Source organism: Thalassophryne amazonica, chromosome 9, assembly GCF_902500255.1.
Source record: "Thalassophryne amazonica chromosome 9, fThaAma1.1, whole genome shotgun sequence".
Classification (NCBI taxonomy): Eukaryota; Metazoa; Chordata; class Actinopteri; order Batrachoidiformes; family Batrachoididae; genus Thalassophryne; species Thalassophryne amazonica.
In genome coordinates, this window is record NC_047111.1 from 20,956,787 (window position 1) to 20,974,637 (window position 17,851).

At 40.2% G+C, this 17,851-nt stretch overlaps 1 protein-coding gene across 3 annotated transcripts in view; it reads right to left on the reverse strand.

The window, feature by feature from the left end:
• The window catches only part of dtx2 (deltex 2, E3 ubiquitin ligase), a 37,813-nt gene that overhangs the window by 10,559 nt on the left and 9,403 nt on the right, over window positions 1–17,851 (reverse strand). The window contains exons 3-6 of one of the 3 annotated variants that reach the window (XM_034177751.1): window positions 16,948–17,006; window positions 13,639–13,644; window positions 9,079–9,134; window positions 384–551 (exon numbers count right to left, since the gene is read on the reverse strand). In XM_034177751.1, coding sequence (XP_034033642.1) covers window positions 384–551; window positions 9,079–9,134; window positions 13,639–13,644; window positions 16,948–17,006 — 289 coding nt within the window. Of the gene's footprint in view, window positions 1–383; window positions 552–9,078; window positions 9,135–13,638; window positions 13,645–13,882; window positions 14,063–16,947; window positions 17,007–17,851 lie in introns of all 3 variants that reach the window. The other 2 variants (XM_034177749.1, XM_034177752.1) reach the window with 2 other exon arrangements.

The window sequence follows — 17,851 nt, forward strand, 5'->3', positions numbered from 1 at the left end:
CACATTAAGATATTAAAATCTCAGACCTGTAGCCAGGATCTGAAAGGGGGGGGGCAGTGTCTTGTCTTTTTTTTGTGTGCGTCTGTGAAATTGGACCTTTGTCAGCAGGGAGTTTGGGGGCTGCTCAAGCCCCCAGAACATTTTGGGGTTTTGATGTCCAGGGATGCATTCTGGAGGGTTTTTAATGACCATTTTCTCAACTTGACCCCCCACCCCAATTTAGTTGTACTGTTTAATGTGTGCATTTGTTAGCATGTTAGCATGAGCATAAACACTGCTGCACCAGTTTGAAGTGGTTACGCATTCAGATGCATAAAACTTGACATGCAAATTAAGCAACTTACATTTGCTGCAGTTTTCATTTTGCTGACGGGCTTTTGTACCTTGGTTCCGTTGTTGTACATGGCCAGCATGCAGAGCATGTGCAGCTTGTGACCACACTTGATGAATTTGCCGACAGCGTCCGGCAGGATGCTCCGCCCATCCTCCTGCACCGATGGTGTCTCGTAGCCAGACGGATTGGAGAGTTGATCCATGCAGATTATACAGTCCTGAAGACGAAAGACAAAATCCATTTCCTCAAATTAATTCAAGCAGCAACACAAAAACACATGATTAAAAGCTTTGAGTTATGTTGGGATTTCGAGTTGAAGAATCAAATGCAAGAATCACTCATCGACATGTAACCAGGAGTCAGGTCCGGAGTTTATTTGATATAATACCCAGTGGTGGGCACAGATAACCAAAAAATTAACTTCGATAGCAGATAATCAGATAACTGAAAAGTTATCTTCGATAAAGATAAAACAATAAACCACCCAAAAATTTATCAGAAGTTACAGATAACTGATAAATTCTAATATTGTCTCTGGCACATTTACAACTACTAGTAAAACAAATTTAGTAGCTTCTAATAATATTAAAAATAACAATAGAACAAAACAATAAGACCATACTTTTTTCTTTCAACAGTCTGCCCCTGCTGGAAGCTATACAGCGCTCCGAGCACAGACAGAGGCACCCTGAGACCCAAACAATGAGACCACACTTTTTTCTTTCAACATTTGGCCCCTGCTGGAAGCTCTTGTTTATTACAGCTCTCCCAGCACAGAGGCACTCTGAGAGCAGCCGTAATGGCAGCCCTGTATCAATTGTAAAGCTCTGGTCATGCGGAGGTCTTGAAAAATAAAGTCATATTGACTTATGGTTTTGATTTATAAATAACATTAATACCGATAGAATAACTCCATTAATGTCAATTCTGTCATTTGTACAAAGTTAAAATATAGTCTTTTAATGTTGAATAATGCACTAATTCTGGGGTTTTGTAACAAAGAGACAGATCGCAAAGGATTCTGGGTAAAGGTGCCTGCTAAACACTGGTTCAGTCATTCATTATGTAAACCAACACGTTAATGTGACGTCTGTTGTGTGTTGGTGTTTAAATGTGCTTTTGTAAAATATTCCATTTTTTATTTGTAAAAACAGACATTTTTACGGAGCCCTGGAAGTGTCATCGCAAATTTTTTTGCATGTTTTTTTTTTTTTTTTTTTGCATTCTCTCTTTACAACATTTATTTGATGTTGTAAAACATACTTTACACTGTGCAAGATTATTTTTCATGCAGGAATTTTTTGGACCAAGTTTCAGGTTAATCGTGCGTCCTGCATCGTGTAGTGTTCATGGAGTATCAAGCTGCGGTCAACATCTGACAACCACCTCCTGATCGCTGATCGTATGGTCGAATGAGAATCAAACCTGTTTGATATATTATTGTGGTCGGCCGTCGTGAGGTTATCCTGCTGCTGAAAGCTACAAGCAGCATCCAACCGTTCGCACTGTACCTGTGCAAACACTGCAGAGCTGTCTTGTAATAATATTATTATTATTATTATGCAGTTGTTTTGTTTTTAAACTTCATTTATAAAAAAAAAGCCATTTGCAAAGCAAAAATTTGATTTGACAATCATCTTTCTTTCTTTAATATTTATTTCATTCATTTAAAAGAAAAAAAACAGAAAAAACAGAAATAAAGCATCACAATCACCAGAATGAAAAGGAGCAGAGAGAAGAACAAGTCTTATATCTGACATAACAGGGGTCAAAATAAATAGAACACTGCCATCTACTGGTACCCAGACACTGCCATGAACACTACTGGCCATTAGATGCTAGATGGCAGTAGAGGATTTCAAAACAAATTCTAGATAATCCCTGTCTGTTCACATTTAAAATGTGTGGAATTTAACAAACGCAATTAAAAAAAACCAACGTCTATAAACGCAGATATATACAAGAGACTTTTAGGCACTAGAGTTTAATGCTGTTGTCCTTGGAGCCTGAACAAAGTGTCTGATGCACTGCAGGTCAGAGCATGTGCTCACAAAACCTTAAAAATTAACACATTACTTTAAAACTAAAACATATACTCAACAAAAATATAAACGCAACACTTTTGGTTTTGCTCCCATTTTGTATGAGATGAACTCAAAGATCTAAAACTTTTTCCATATACACAATATCACCATTTCCCTCAAATATTGTTCACAAACCAGTCTAAATCTGTGATAGTGAGCACTTCTCCTTTGCTGAGATAATCCATCCCACCTCACAGGTGTGCCATATCAGGATGCTGATTAGACACCATGATTAGTGCACAGGTGTGCCTTAGACTGCCCACAATAAAAGGCCACTTTGAAAGGTGCAGTTTTGTTTTATTGTGGGGGGGATACCAGTCAGTATCTGGTGTGACCACCATTTGCCTCATGCAGTGCAACACATCTCCTTCGCATCATCCGTGAAGAGAACACCTCTCCAACGTGCCAAACGCCAGTGAATGTGAGCGTTTGCCCACGCAAGTCGGTTACGACAACGAACTGGAGTCAGGTCGAGACCCCGATGAGGACGACGAGCATGCAGATGAGCTTCCCTGAGACGGTTTCTGACAGTTTGTGCAAAAATTCTTTGGTTATGCAAACCGATTGTTCCAGCAGCTGTCCGAGTGGCTGGTCTCAGACGATCTTGGAGGTGAACATGCTGGATGTGGAGGTCCTGGGCTGGTGTGGTTACACGTGGTCTGCGGTTGTGAAGCTGGCTGGATGTACTGCCAAATTCTCTGAAACGACTTTGGAGATGGCTTATGGTAGAGACATGAACATTCAATACACGAGCAACAGCTCTGGTTGACATTCCTGCTGTCATCATGCCAACTGCACGCTCCCTCAAATCTTGCGACATCTGTGGCATTGTGCTGTGTGATAAAACTGCACCTTTCAGAGTGGCCTTTTATTGTGGACAGTCTAAGGCACACCTGTGCACTAATCATGGTGTCTAATCAGCATCTTGATATGGCACACTTGTGAGGTGGGATGGATTATCTCAGCAAAGGAGAAGTGCTCACTATCACAGATTTAGACTGGTTTGTGAACAATATTTGAGAGAAATGGTGATATTGTGTATGTGGAAAAAGTTTTAGATCTTTGAGTTCATCTCATACAAAATGGGAGCAAAACCAAAAGTGTTGCGTTTATATTTTTGTTGAGTGTATATCTGATATTTTTACTTTATACAACTTCAGACATGACAGTAATTTTAAATAACTTGTCCAAAATTAGTTTGGTTAAAATCTGAACCATAAGTTAAAGATGTATGCCTCTGGATGACTTGGGTCATATTGCCAGCTTATCAGTATGGTGTTAAAGGAAATGGTTTTTTTTTTTCTTTTTGGGGCTGTTTTTCCTTTGTCTGCAGAGGATTGAGATGCTTTTTATACAAGCAGTTCTCTTCTGTTTGCAAAGGTTATAACTGTGCGTCTGGTACAAACCTTTTAACAGGTGGGTGCTGAACTAATTTTAAAAATGCTTGTCACTGTTCAGCTTTGTTTATTTTGTTTATCGGTTTAAAAGTTATCGGACAAAAATTCATTGGAAGATAATTAGTCCGATGATTGTCTTTAAAGTTATCTTAAAAGATAATCCGATAATGAAAACGTTACCTTCGATAATTATCTGTTATTGGATTATCGGAACTGTGCCCACCACTGATAATACCCGACATGGACACCTCATGGAACAATGAAGCACGCAGCGTAGCGAAGACATATACCACCAGCCAGTTACTTCACCAAAAGCTTTATTACTCCCAGCCCAATTTAAGAGCTTGTTCGATACTAATGACATCTACTGGTCAAATATGTACATTGCACAATTTCAGTGGAAATGCCAATGGAATTGTGTATTTAAATAAATTGGAATAAATCAAATCAATTTTATTTATATAGCGCCAAATCACAACAAACAGTTGCCCCAAGGCGCTTTATATTGTAAGGCAAAGCCATACAATAATTACGGAAAAACCCCAACGGTCAAAACGACCCCCTGTGAGCAAGCACTTGGCGACAGTGAGAAGGAAAAACTCCCTTTTAACAGGAAGAAACCTCCAGCAGAACCAGGCTCAGGGAGGGGCAGTCTTCTGCTGGGACTGGTTGGGGCTGAGGGAGAGAACCAGGAAAAAGACATGCTGTGGAGGGGAGCAGAGATCAATCACTAATGATTAAATGCAGTGGTGCATACAGAGCAAAAAGAGAAAGAAACACTCAGTGCATCATGGGAACCCCCCAGCAGTCTAAGTCTATAGCAGCATAACTAAGGGATGGTTCAGGGTCACCCGATCCAGCCCTAACTATAAGCTTTAGCAAAAAGGAAAGTTCTAAGCCTAATCTTAAAAGTAGAGAGGGTGTCTGTCTCCCTGATCCGAACTGGGAGCTGGTTCCACAGGAGAGGAGCCTGAAAGCTGAAGGCTCTGCCTCCCATTCTACTCTTACAAACCCTAGGAACTACAAGTAAGCCTGCAGTCTGAGAGCGAAGCGCTCTATTGGGGGTGATATGGTACTATGAGGTCCCTAAGATAAGATGGGACCTGATTATTCAAAACCTTATAAGTAAGAAGAAGAATTTTAAATTCTATTCTAGAATTAACAGGAAGCCAATAAAGAGAGGCCAATATGGGTGAGATATGCTCTCTCCTTCTAGTCCCTGTCAGTACTCTAGCTGCAGCATTTTGAATTAACTGAAGGCTTTTCAGGGAACTTTTAGGACAACCTGATAATGAATTACAATAGTCCAGCCTAGAGGAAATAAATGCATGAATTAGTTTTTCAGCATCACTCTGAGACAAGACCTTTCTAATTTTAGAGATATTGCGCAAATGCAAAAAAGCAGTCCTACATATTTGTTTAATATGCGCATTGAATGACATATCCTGATCAAAAATGACTCCAAGATTTCTCACAGTATTACTAGAGGTCAGGGTAATGCCATCCAGAGTAAGGATCTGGTTAGACACCATGTTTCTAAGATTTGTGGGGCCAAGTACAATAACTTCAGTTTTATCTGAGTTTAAAAGCAGGAAATTAGAGGTCATCCATGTCTTTATGTCTGTAAGATAATCCTGCAGTTTAGCTAATTGGTGTGTGTCCTCTGGCTTCATGGATAGATAAAGCTGGGTATCATCTGCGTAACAATGAAAATTTAAGCAATGCTGTCTACGAATACTGCCTAAGGGAAGCATGTATAAAGTGAATAAAATTGGTCCTAGCACAGAACCTTGTGGAACTCCATAATTAACCTTAGTCTGTGAAGAAGATTTCCCATTTACATGAACAAATTGTAATCTATTAGATAAATATAATTCAAACCACCGCAGCGCAGTGCCTTTAATACCTATGGCATGCTCTAATCTCTGTAATAAAATTTTATGGTCAACAGTATCAAAAGCAGCACTGAGGTCTAACAGAACAAGTACAGAGATGAGTCCACTGTCTGAGGCCATAAGAAGATCATTTGTAACCTTCACTAATGCCGTTTCTGTACTATGATGAATTCTAAACCCTGACTGAAACTCTTCAAATAGACCATTCCTCTGCAGATGATCAGTTAGCTGTTTTACAACTACCCTTTCAAGAATTTTTGAAAGAAAAGGAAGGTTGGAGATTGGCCTATAATTAGCTAAGATAGCTGGGTCAAGTGATGGCTTTTTAAGTAATGGTTTAATTACTGCCACCTTAAAAGCCTGTGGTACATAGCCAACTAATAAAGATAGATTGATCATATTTAAGATCGAAGCATTAATTAATGGTAGGGCTTCCTTGAGCAGCCTGGTAGGAATGGGGTCTAATAGACATGTTGATGGTTTGGAGGAAGTAACTAATGAAAATAACTCAGACAGAACAATCGGAGATAAAGAGTCTAACCAAATACCGGCATCACTGAAAGCAGCCAAAGATAACGATACGTCTTTGGGATGGTTTTGAGTAATTTTTTCTCTAATAGTTAAAATTTTATTAGCAAAGAAAGTCATGAAGTCATTACTAGTTAAAGTTAAAGGAATACTCGGCTCAATAGAGCTCTGACTCTTTGTCAGCCTGGCTACAGTGCTGAAAAGAAACCTGGGGTTGTTCTTATTTTCTTCAATTAGTGATGAGTAGTAAGATGTCCTAGCTTTACGGAGGGTTTTTTTTTTATAGAGCAACAGACTCTTTTTCCAGGCTAAGTGAAGATCTTCTAAATTAGTGAGACACCATTTCCTCTCCAACTTACGGGTTATCTGCTTTAAGCTGCGAGTTTGTGGTTATACCACGGAGTCAGGCACTTCTGATTTAAGGCTCTCGTTTTCAGAGGAGCTACAGCATCCAAAGTTGTCCTCAATAAGGATATAAAACTATTGACGAGATAATCTATCTCACTCACAGAGTTTAGGTAGCTACTCTGCCCTGTGTTGGTATATGGCATTGGAGAACATAAAGAAGGAATCATATCCTTAAACCTAGTTACAGCGCTTTCTGAAAGACTTCTACTGTAATGAAACTTATTCCCCACTGCTGGGTAGTCCATCAGAGTAAATGTAAATGTTATTAAGAAATGATCAGACAGAAGGGGGTTTTCAGGGAATACTGTTAAGTCTTCAATTTCCATACCATAAGTCAGAACAAGATCTAAGGTATGATTAAAGTGGTGGGTGGACTCATTTACATTTTGAGCAAAGCCAATCGAGTCTAACAATAGATTAAATGCAGTGTTGAGGCTGTCATTCTCAGCATCTGTGTGGATGTTAAAATCGCCCACTATAATTATCTTATCTGAGCTAAACACTAAGTCAGACAAAAGGTCCGAAAATTCACAGAGAAACTCACAGTAATGACCAGGTGGACGATAGATAACAAATAAAACTGGTTTTTGGGACTTCCAATTTGGATGGACAAGAAAAAGCTGTCTGGGTTTTTGATTAATTAATAAACTGGAGCGGAAGATTGCTGCTAATCCTCCGCCTCGGCCCGTGCTACGAGCGTTCTGGCAGTTAGTGTGACTCAGGGGTGTTGACTCATTTAAACTAACATATTCATCCTGCTGTAACCAGGTTTCTGTAAGGCAGAATAAATCAATATGTTGATCAATTATTATATCATTTACTAACAGGGACTTAAAAGAGAGAGATCTAATGTTTAATAGATCACATTTAACTGTTTTAGTCTGTGGTGCAGTTGAAGGTGCTATATTATTTTTTCTTTTTGAATTTTTATGCTTAAATAGATTTTTGCTGGTTATTGATGGTCTGGGAGCAGGCACCGTCTCTACGGGGATGGGGTAATGAGGGGATGGCAGGGGGAGAGAAGCTGCAGAGAGGTGTGTAAGACTACAACTCTGCTTCCTGGTCCCAACCCTGGATAGTCACGGTTTGGAGGATTTAAGAAAATTGGCCAGATTTCTAGAAATGAGAGCTGCTCCATCCAAAGTGGGATGGATGCTGTCTCTCCTAACAAGACCAGGTTTTCCCCAGAAGCTTTGCCAATTATCTATGAAGCCCACCTCATTTTTTGGACACCACTCAGACAGCCAGCAATTCAAGGAGAACATGCGGCTAAACATGTCACTCCCGGTCCGATTGGGGAGGGGGAGAGTCCAACATTGTTTCTGCAAAGTTACACACCGATTCAATATTAATTTTAGTGACCTCCGATTGGCGTAACTGGGTGTCATTACTGCCGACGTGAATTACAATCTTACCAAATTTACGCTTAGCCTTAGCCAGCAGTTTCAAATTTCCTTCGATGTCGCCTGCTCTGGCCCCTGGAAGACAATTGACTATGGTTGCTGGTGTCGCTAACTTCACATTTCTCAAAACAGAGTCGCCAATAACCAGAGTTTGATCCTCGGCGGGTGTGTCGCCAAGTGGGGAAAAACAGTTAGAGATGTGAACGGGTTGGCGGTGTACACGGGGCTTCTGTTTAGGACTACGCTTCCTCCTCACAGTCACCCAGTCGGCCTGCTTTCCCGGCTGCTCGGGATCTGCTGGAGGGGAACTAACGGCGGCTAAGCTACCTTGGTCCGCACCAACTACAGGGGCCCGGCTAGCTGTAGGATTTTCCAAGGTGCGGAGCCGAGTCTCCAATTCGCCCAGCCTGGCCTCCAAAGCTATGAATAAGCTACACTTATTACAAGTACCATTACTGCTAAAGGAGGCCGAGGAATAACTAAACATTTCACACCCAGAGCAGAAAAGTGCGGGAGAGACAGGAGAAGCCGCCATGCTAAACCGGCTAAGAGCTAGTAGCTGCGCTAAGCTAGCGGATTCCTAAAAACACACAAAGTGAATAATGTGTAAATAATTTAGAGGTGATTCAGCAGAGGGAGTGCTTTAGTTAAGGCACGTGAAGATTACACTGTGAAACAAATCGTTATCTAGATCAATCTAACTGTGCAGATTAAACAGCTAACAGATACAGCAAAACACTGCTGTGCTCCGGAACAGGAAGTGATACAATACCGCAGTGAGGAATAAAATGGAATTTGTGTGGACATCATGCCACCCTTTCCCTCATTTTGCCTGCTGGTGTAGAATAAGTCTTTTTTTGGATCCCAGAATGTGTAATATTGAAGCGTGAGTGCTTGTTTTTAATATCAGTTTAAAAATCCATTTTAATCAAAAAAACAGACTGATGGATAAGCTCTAATGATTTTTTTCTAATGAATTGGTCGAAATCATGTTTAGACAAAGAGCGATACAACTGTAAAACACTTTACCTCATCTGGAACGCCAGGCACTTTTTTCATGTAACGCTGAATCACCTCCTCAGGTCCTGCGAAAAAAAAAAAGAGAAAATAAATAAATAAATAAAAATAAGAAGAGGTGGTTATGAATGAGCTCAAAGAAAAGAAGGTAGACTAAGACAAAAAGACATGATGAGATGAGACTCTCGAGAGATGAATGATGCACGTATTGTTCTACATTTTATTTCAAAGCCAAGCGATTGACAAGGATGGCAAATTTGCAAAAGTTTGACATCTTTAGGTCACACAAGCCAACAAACACACCCCATAATTTACAATGTAATGTTGCATCTACTGTCTTAGACACAAATTTCCACTTTATCAAAGAACATAAAAGCGATTATTGTTGGCGTCCATTTGGCAGCGAACGCCATCAAAAACCACACGAGAGTTAACTGAACCCCGCGTCTGATTCCACCGTTTATAAAGAGTGAGGAGAATTATTCACTGGTTCTGCCTCTGAGGAACGAATCTGACTTTGGAAGAGGAAGACATCTGAGACAGACAGGAGTTTAATTCATGAAGATGAAAACAAAAAGCACGCCCTGAAATATACGTTAGAAAATGGAGTGACAAAGCATGAAAGACAATTCAGCTCAAACACATTCTTCACATTTTTAGTAATGATTCCAAAGTGCCAAAACATCCCAAAAACACACCGCGAGGTGTCAACCCATTTAATGATGCCAAGAGCAGGGGCTCATGGGAGATATTGTAATGCTGATGAGGTCTTCCAAAGGGCAGATTTGGGGCACTGAATGTATAAAGTAGAGGGGGAAAAAAATGATCTGCTACAGGAAAAGGTAGAGGGATTGAGAGGTTAGAGGATGGATGTTGCCAGAAGGTCTTCAGTTTGATTCCCTGCAAGAAAGGAAAATTATTGAGGTCGTCAAGTGACAAAGTTGTCTTAGCAACTGACATGGCAGAGTGGGGTCAATTAGGGCTTTTAATGACATCTTTGAACTGTCAGGGTTGAATGATTGCACAGCATACATCATTAATGACTTTGAATTTGTTTTGGATTTTCTCTAATCCACATAGGGTCGAAGTTATACACAGGCTCAAATATATACATACATTCACTTCAATCTTTTAATAAGTGTTGCTGAAGGTTACACATTGTCTTTTAGGGTGAAGAGGCCTAGTTCACTCCTCCTTGGTGATCATGACTGACTGTCAGCACTCATTGGACTGACCAATACTCAGAACAATGGGAAAGTCCAAGGAACTCAGTGAAACTCTCAGGAGAATTGCACTGGTATCCCAGGTATCCCCAGCGGGATACCTGGCTGTGTTGACACCTTCAAGCTAGACTGAAGGCAAGCTAAACTCGTTTTTCACGAGCCAGGAAGCTGAGCGTCTTGCTCCTTTATTACAGTCCTCTTCGCAGCTTACAATTTTCAAAATTGTGTCTTGAGAAGTTCAATGAAAAGCCTGAGTGAAACTGAAATTAATAAGGGAAAAAAACTGCATCAGCTCTATGCTTAGAAAATAAAATCAGAAAGTGGCCACAACATTAATGCAAAGTCAACCTCAGCTGCCACCAATAAAGGCCAGGAATTTTGAAGATCTTTTCGTGTTGATTAGAACATTAGCAGTATTCTCGCAGTCGGCGTGATGTCGTGACGTAATTTCTAGGTGCCATCTTTGTTTGGGAGAAATGTGAGCACATCCGCAAAGTTCGATGTTTCTGTACTTCCAAGTTTGTTTTTTGATGATCTAGCAGTACGAAGAGAATTTGCCACCTGAGGCACGGAATCGATACAGAAAGAAGCAGGAGTTGGCAGGAATGCAAAAATACCCGTATAAGATTATTGCAGACGACTGGTTAGACGATCCTAAACAATGGCCAGAGATGGATCACAAAAGACGTCTACACATACTTTATTAAGAGTCCTCGTGAGTATTCGTTTATATATAATAATATATTAATAATTGTATCAGTTAAGCCCCGGTCACACGGCACTAACGATGGACACTGAAGCCAAAACAAAACAAGAAATCTGGACTTACGTTGACTTTTGGAGACATTGTTTAACCGTCATCCAGCTTCGTTTCTGTCGCTGGCACGTTATCTGAATTTTCAAACTGTTTAAATATGAACAGATCCTGACGACAGCCTCTATTCATAAATATTAACACAAAAGTACTTACGAGATGAAATGGGCAGAACACAGATAGCAGAACCAGACTTGGGACTCCAGCGTTTCTTTTTGCTGATACTCCCATTGGTGTTTACAGCGGCCCTGTTGATTGCAGCGAGCCATTTCTCACGCCTGCATTTCTCAGATGCTATAATATAGAACTGCTGTTCAGGATAACTCTTGCTTGGCTGTACAACCCGGAATACAACAACTTTTGGGCATTTTCATGCTGCTTTCAATGCTACAGAAGTCGCACAATTCCCCCAAAGTAAGATGGCAGCTCGCTTCCGGCTAGGAAGTTCCCGAATGTCCGACTGTGAGAATTGCTACACTAATACTCAGTGCTCCAAGCTGAACAAGCTGGGATGTGGCTAATTCCTGCTAACAACACATTCACAAAATGATTTCTAAATGAGAGCCTATAAAACTTATAAAGTAACCAAAACACAGATTGAACTTACAGCCGTTGCTTTCAAGGGTGTATTTAAAGTTTAGTACGCATGAGGTAAAGTTTGAGCATGGACAGGCAGGCTTTTTGTGACTTTTTTCCTTTGGACTAGCTGTCGCTCCTGCTACCCATAATGCAATGCGACTACGCCTTCAGAATAAAATACAGGTAAACCAATGCTGACTGAATGTAAATATTTTCTGTTTTTAACCAAATTACCTTCTTAACATTAATCATGACATATTTATCACTAAATTATGAATAACCATTTTAACCCTTTATAAAACACATTTTTACTGCGGGCAGAGCACACACACATATATATAAAAATGCAATGCTAAAATACCCTACGCCATATGAGCATTGTCTTCTTTATAAATGAAGTTTAATTATTAAGATCCTATTGTCTTACGTACAATTTGTACATCTTCAATAAAGCCCCTCTATCAATCGATCACAAACAATATTTACGTTTTAATGGTATCTGCAGAAGCGCGTGTGTCTGCGTGTACATGAGCTTTTGAGAAGAGCGGAAGTTAGCATTGAGTTAGCTAAACATAGCGTGCACACTGACGTCCGCAAAATGTCTTGTAAATGACTCCAGGGGTGTTATCAGGTTACAAAAACAGAGTTTCTAGTTTTAGAAGTGTTTATTTCTTGCGAGCTTTTACACACTATGACAAAGAGGATATATTTTTGTACCACAAACGAAAGAGTTTTGGAGCTAGCAAGACCAACCTGTGACATCACCACGCTAAAAGTCAACGAAATGCCTTGTAAATAAGTTCAGAGGTGTTATTGGGTACCAAAAACTGAGTTTTCAGTTTTAGAAGGGTTTATTTCTTGCTAGCTTTTACATAATATATGAGAAATATGTACACAAACACACAAAACAAAACAGTTTTGGAGAGACCAGCCACTGACATCACGGTGATTGGCTGTAACCTCTGCCACTCAAAAAAAAGACAACAGACTGAAACAGAATGACACTTTTTAACCTCTTAAAATAGGTCAAGGTCATCTTTGAACTTGTCCAAGGTCTATGTCCGAAGAATGATCCCTGTGAATTTGAAGACTGGCAGTAATAGGACTGGACTTATGCTGAGCACAGACAGACGGACGGACGGACGCAGAGCCTTTGCAATAAAAATCCTTTCACTGGAGAAATTCTCCATGAAAACCTTCAGCAATATCTGCAGTTTACATCATGGATTATGAAGAATGCGAGTGCCAACTGTCAACCCCCGACCAGTGTCAAGAAAAACAAACACTGAGAAAATAAACAACACAGATTACAATTCGTAAGATATTAGTAAGCCTTTATGTTTAAATAATGGAACAAATGGATGTTTGTTCAGTGTAAGAACGTACATAACTCACATTCTTTTAGATTTTTACACTTGTTTATTGTGTTTGGCTAAAACCCATTTTAAATATACTTGTGTTTATTTTCGCCATGACTGTTAAAAGACAAGAACGCCTTCGTACTTGTTGATACATTTCAGCAGGTTGCTGCAGCAGGTTTATTTTGTTGAGCGATCGATACGTAATTAGAAAGTTGATTTTTTTCGGGGGGGGGGGGGCTTTGAGGTACAGCACCAACATACTCTACATCCTGCACAAGCTGCTCCCGCTGTGCCATCGAGCACCTCGCATGTGTGTGAATGGTGAATGCCACTCATCATTGTAAAGCATTTCAGATTGGGGGTAGTATTGCTCACACTATTAAAAAAAAAAGGTTTCATGTAGCATGTAATTTAATAATGTGAATGTAATTAGTGAAACAGTTCAGCAGCTGCTGCAGATCTCCATGCATGTTCCATTTCTGGCGCATGTTTGTGCAAGCATGCATGACTAGAAAACGATCAACTGCATAAATGCAGACACATCTAAGTCAACAAGATGGCAAACCAGAATCACAGCAAGGACCAGCAAATGCACCCCGATCTGCTAGCTTTCATTTTGAAGCAGATCAACTCCACAATGTGTCGCCCTCATCTCACAAGTTTTGTTGTTGTTGTTTTGGTTCAAAATGCAGCTGAAATGGCGCTGTACATACAATTAAAACAACACAAAAACAAATGGAGGTGAGCTGGCGGAGGATGAAATGTTCAACAAACATACGCTGATAATAAGCACAGCCGGAAAAATGGAGAGAAGCGGCGAGGGACAGTGGTGTAGCTACCTGTCCTGTGCTGCCTCTTTGCTCTCCTAACTGAACTGCTGCTTCTGCTGGCTGAGGGGAGGAGAAGAGGAGGAGGAGCAAAAGGAGCAGGATGCTGCGGCTGAGGCGGCAGCTGAGAGAGGGGAGCGCTCGTGAAGTGCACGCCGAGTCCCACAGCTGACATCAAAATGGAGGCCATGCCTGGAGTGGGGTGGGGGGGGGGGGGGGGGGGGGGGGAATCAGGCGGGATGGGGCAGGTGAGGATTGAGAGCAAGTGGGAATATGCAGAGGAAGGAAGGAAGAAATCAAAAAAAAAAAAATGTGAAATGTAGCAGCAACTGATGCTTCCACTGCAGCCCCCCCCCCGCACACACACACACACACACACACACACAAAATCCTGGGATGATCCCACGACGCCACACGGGCAGGACGCGGCCTGATCACGTCGTGCTCACATAGCTTTTTTACTGCTGCTGGTCTCCAGGGAAACTAATTAGAAGGACTTCATTGTTCAGCACTGCAAATACTGGTGTGGACAAAGACTGCACGACATGTGTATTGGCTTCGAGATGTGCACATGTTCAATTATCGCGTCACACAGCGTGGTTGTTGCCCGATACAAAAAAAAAAATACAAAAAAAAAAACTTACGGTTCTCATCTTCCACAACAAGTCTGGCTGATATTTATTCTGATTTAAAATTCTTGGAAACAGAGTTTGTTGCTGGTGAATTTTCTGCAGGTTCTGCAGATCAAGTTAACCACAAGCTGTTGCAAACTTCTACTGGTCATCTGTGTGTGTCAGTAATATGTTCCTGGAAATGTGACTCTGTACACACAAAAAAAAAAACTACTCATCTCAAAAATGTAATATCAGTTCCTGCTGGTCCATACCAGTGCATGTTTTGGACTTTTATTCTGAAAGGTCTCAATAGTAATAGTGTTTTTTTTTTCTTTGTGGTGTCATGACTGAACAAAGCACTACTACACTGTGGACCGCAACCATCCTGAAAATCAGCAAGGAACAAAAAACACCTAAATTAAAAAAATATGGCCAGCGTAGAAAAAAAAAAAAATTTAATAAAATAAAATCCAACATCTGAGTTCAACCACGCCTGTTCCTAATTCACCATTATCCACCCAGCAGGTGGCAGGCACACCTGTCTATTATTAAATAAAAATATGCTTTTTTTTATGGCTCTGGTGACAAAACGTTAACAACCATCTAATCACTTCATCTTTTCACCTTCACTCTGGATTTGCCATGCCAAGGTATTTGCCTTCTATTTGCACATTTTACTTTGCCTACTGTCGCACAATACTGCTGAACTGCTGCCATGACACTGCCAATTTTTCCACACGGGATGAATAAAGGAGCATCTTTTTTTTTTTTTTAAGTTGTGTTTGAGTTATTGCTTACACAACCTGAGGACGGACTCACCCACTCAGACATCTTTTCTGGACAAGCCCTCCAGTGTTACCAAATAATCAGGTTTTAACTTAGGTCATGGGTTCCAGACTTCTGGCAGCTATTGACTGCAAGGAATTTACATTCAAATAACAGGAGTGTCAAACATGTCATAATTTAGTGTGTCCACATATTATGCTCTCAAAACAGCTGTAACTCTTACACTCCACGTGGAGATCAACAGTCTCATATTAAAGCTGAAATTCTCCTCTTAAACCACATACCGATCGTGTCAGAAACTTACATAAACTCAATAAGATGAATGGATTTCAGTACAGCTTGGTGGAGAGGAAGGAAGACAGACAAATTATTTTTAATTAATAGTTTTATAATGTGCATATTGAGGCCACTGCACTGACCAAATGCAAATTCAACAGAAATCAATAGAAGACTTCTGTGAAGATTTTTTTTTTTTATGACTAAAAGCAGATACTCTGAGGGGATACTAACAACAAATACGATTCTTTGTAGGATTTTTACAAATCTGGTTTTACACAGTGTTTGGGTGCATGCATTCTAATTTTTTTTTTTAACTTGTTCTTACTCTTGTTCTTTTGTACCACTGCACTCTGCGCACACACAGAACAAATCCACTGCACTGTATGCTGTCTAACGTGATTTTTTTTCACTGCATTGAGGACGTTCTTTCTTTCTTTCTTCTTTTTTTGGTAGTACATGTGCGCACAAGCGCCGTCCAGTTTGTGTGAGCGTGCACCGCGCCTACACGCTCACACAAACTGGACAGCGCTTAGCTTTAAAACAAACATGGTGGAGTTTGTTTTGCTGACTAACGACAATTTGATGGACGGCCTGGTGGACTTCATCATCAGAATTATTTATGGACTCCTATTTAAAGTTCGTGCTGGATTGTTGATGTCAAACCAGCAGTGACACACCAAAGCTGGATTAATTTCTGATGTGATTTTTTTTCACTGCACTGAGGAGGTAACAAAATGTAAGTCCCTTTTCTGTTTGTAAATTAATATAACATAAAATGACAAGGCTCTATTTTAGCCGTTACATAAAACAAATAATGAATGTTTTTAGATTCTTTCAATGGAATGAATATTTAATTCGGTGAAAGATGGAACATTCCATTCAACTCGGAACATTCCATTCGATGAGCCGAAGCCGAGTTGAATGGAATGTTCCATCTTTCACTTCATGAAATATTCGTACCACTGAACTCAAACATTCATTATTTGTATACCATCCTACATAACACACTCAAATATGAAAGACATTAGGTTTTTTTTGGCATTATGAATTTTTGAAAATTTGTTCAATGTTAAAGGACAGGGATTTTCCCAATTTTAAAGATTTTTTCTGACTTTGACCTTTGACCTTGAAAATTGAATCAGTTTTTTTTTTTTCTCATGATACAAATCCTCTGTGTATATATATATATATATATATATATATATATATATATATAAATCATAAATATATGTGAAACATTGTGGGCTCCAGGCTGATCACAAACAAACAGGTGTGAGAACATAACCTCTGCCCAAAAAAACTCAAGCACAGGTGAAACAATAACATAAAAAAGGTTTTGACCAAACTGACAGAACAGCAGAGCCAAAGGTCAGGAGGGAGGGGTCGTGAGCCCTTTACCTGCCAGAGCAGAGCTCACACTGGTGGATCCGTTCAGCTGCACAGGAATGGAAGGGACACTAGGGGAAAAAAAGACAAGGATGTTTCACCTCAGGCTGGAAAAAAAGCCAAAACTATCAAAAACAAGATTAAAATGTTTAAGTATATGTTTGGCAGAATAACCAGTGTCGCGTCAAGAACTAAGAAGTTCTCACCGTGATTTTTAGCAGAGTAATTGGATGGAAAAACCAAAAGCTGGGGGTTCAGGGACCGCTTAGGTGATGCCCCAGTGGGGGACCCAAAGGCCCCCTAAGGCTTATAAAAGACCTTCTTTTTCAGTCTAAATATACCAAATAGCTGTGGAATTAAGTTAATTAGACCATGATATTTTTACCTTTAACATACCATGTTTCCAAAATATTGGACAATCAGGTACTTAAGATCACAATAACAACCAAATCATAAGCTTGAAACAACATTTACTGAAACTTAAACAGTTACATGTACATTTCTATCACAGATTTGATTAAAGGTGATAGAGAGAGGTTGAATGGGGCATTAATCCTTGTTCTGTGATATGTAGCCCCCCAAAAAATTGGTTGGGTCTGTAATGGCTCAGAACCTTCCTAAAAGGCTCTCTGAAACAGCTATGTTACTATGCTGGGTTTAAAATGCCTCGTTTGCTTTTAATGGCGTCGTTTCGGAGCTTATTTGGCAACCTCATTATGAAATGCACGTAGGTGTTGGCGCTGATCGGTTGCCGTTGTTTGATTGGCTGTCCTTGCTCTCACTGAAAAGAAAGTGCGGAGGATCAGCTGTTTTTAACAGCAGATGCGGAGCGGCTCAGAGAAAAAAAAAGCATAAAAATGTCTTTGTAAAACTCAGTGCCGTTACCGGCATCACTGGTAGTTGTTGGCGCTCTTTT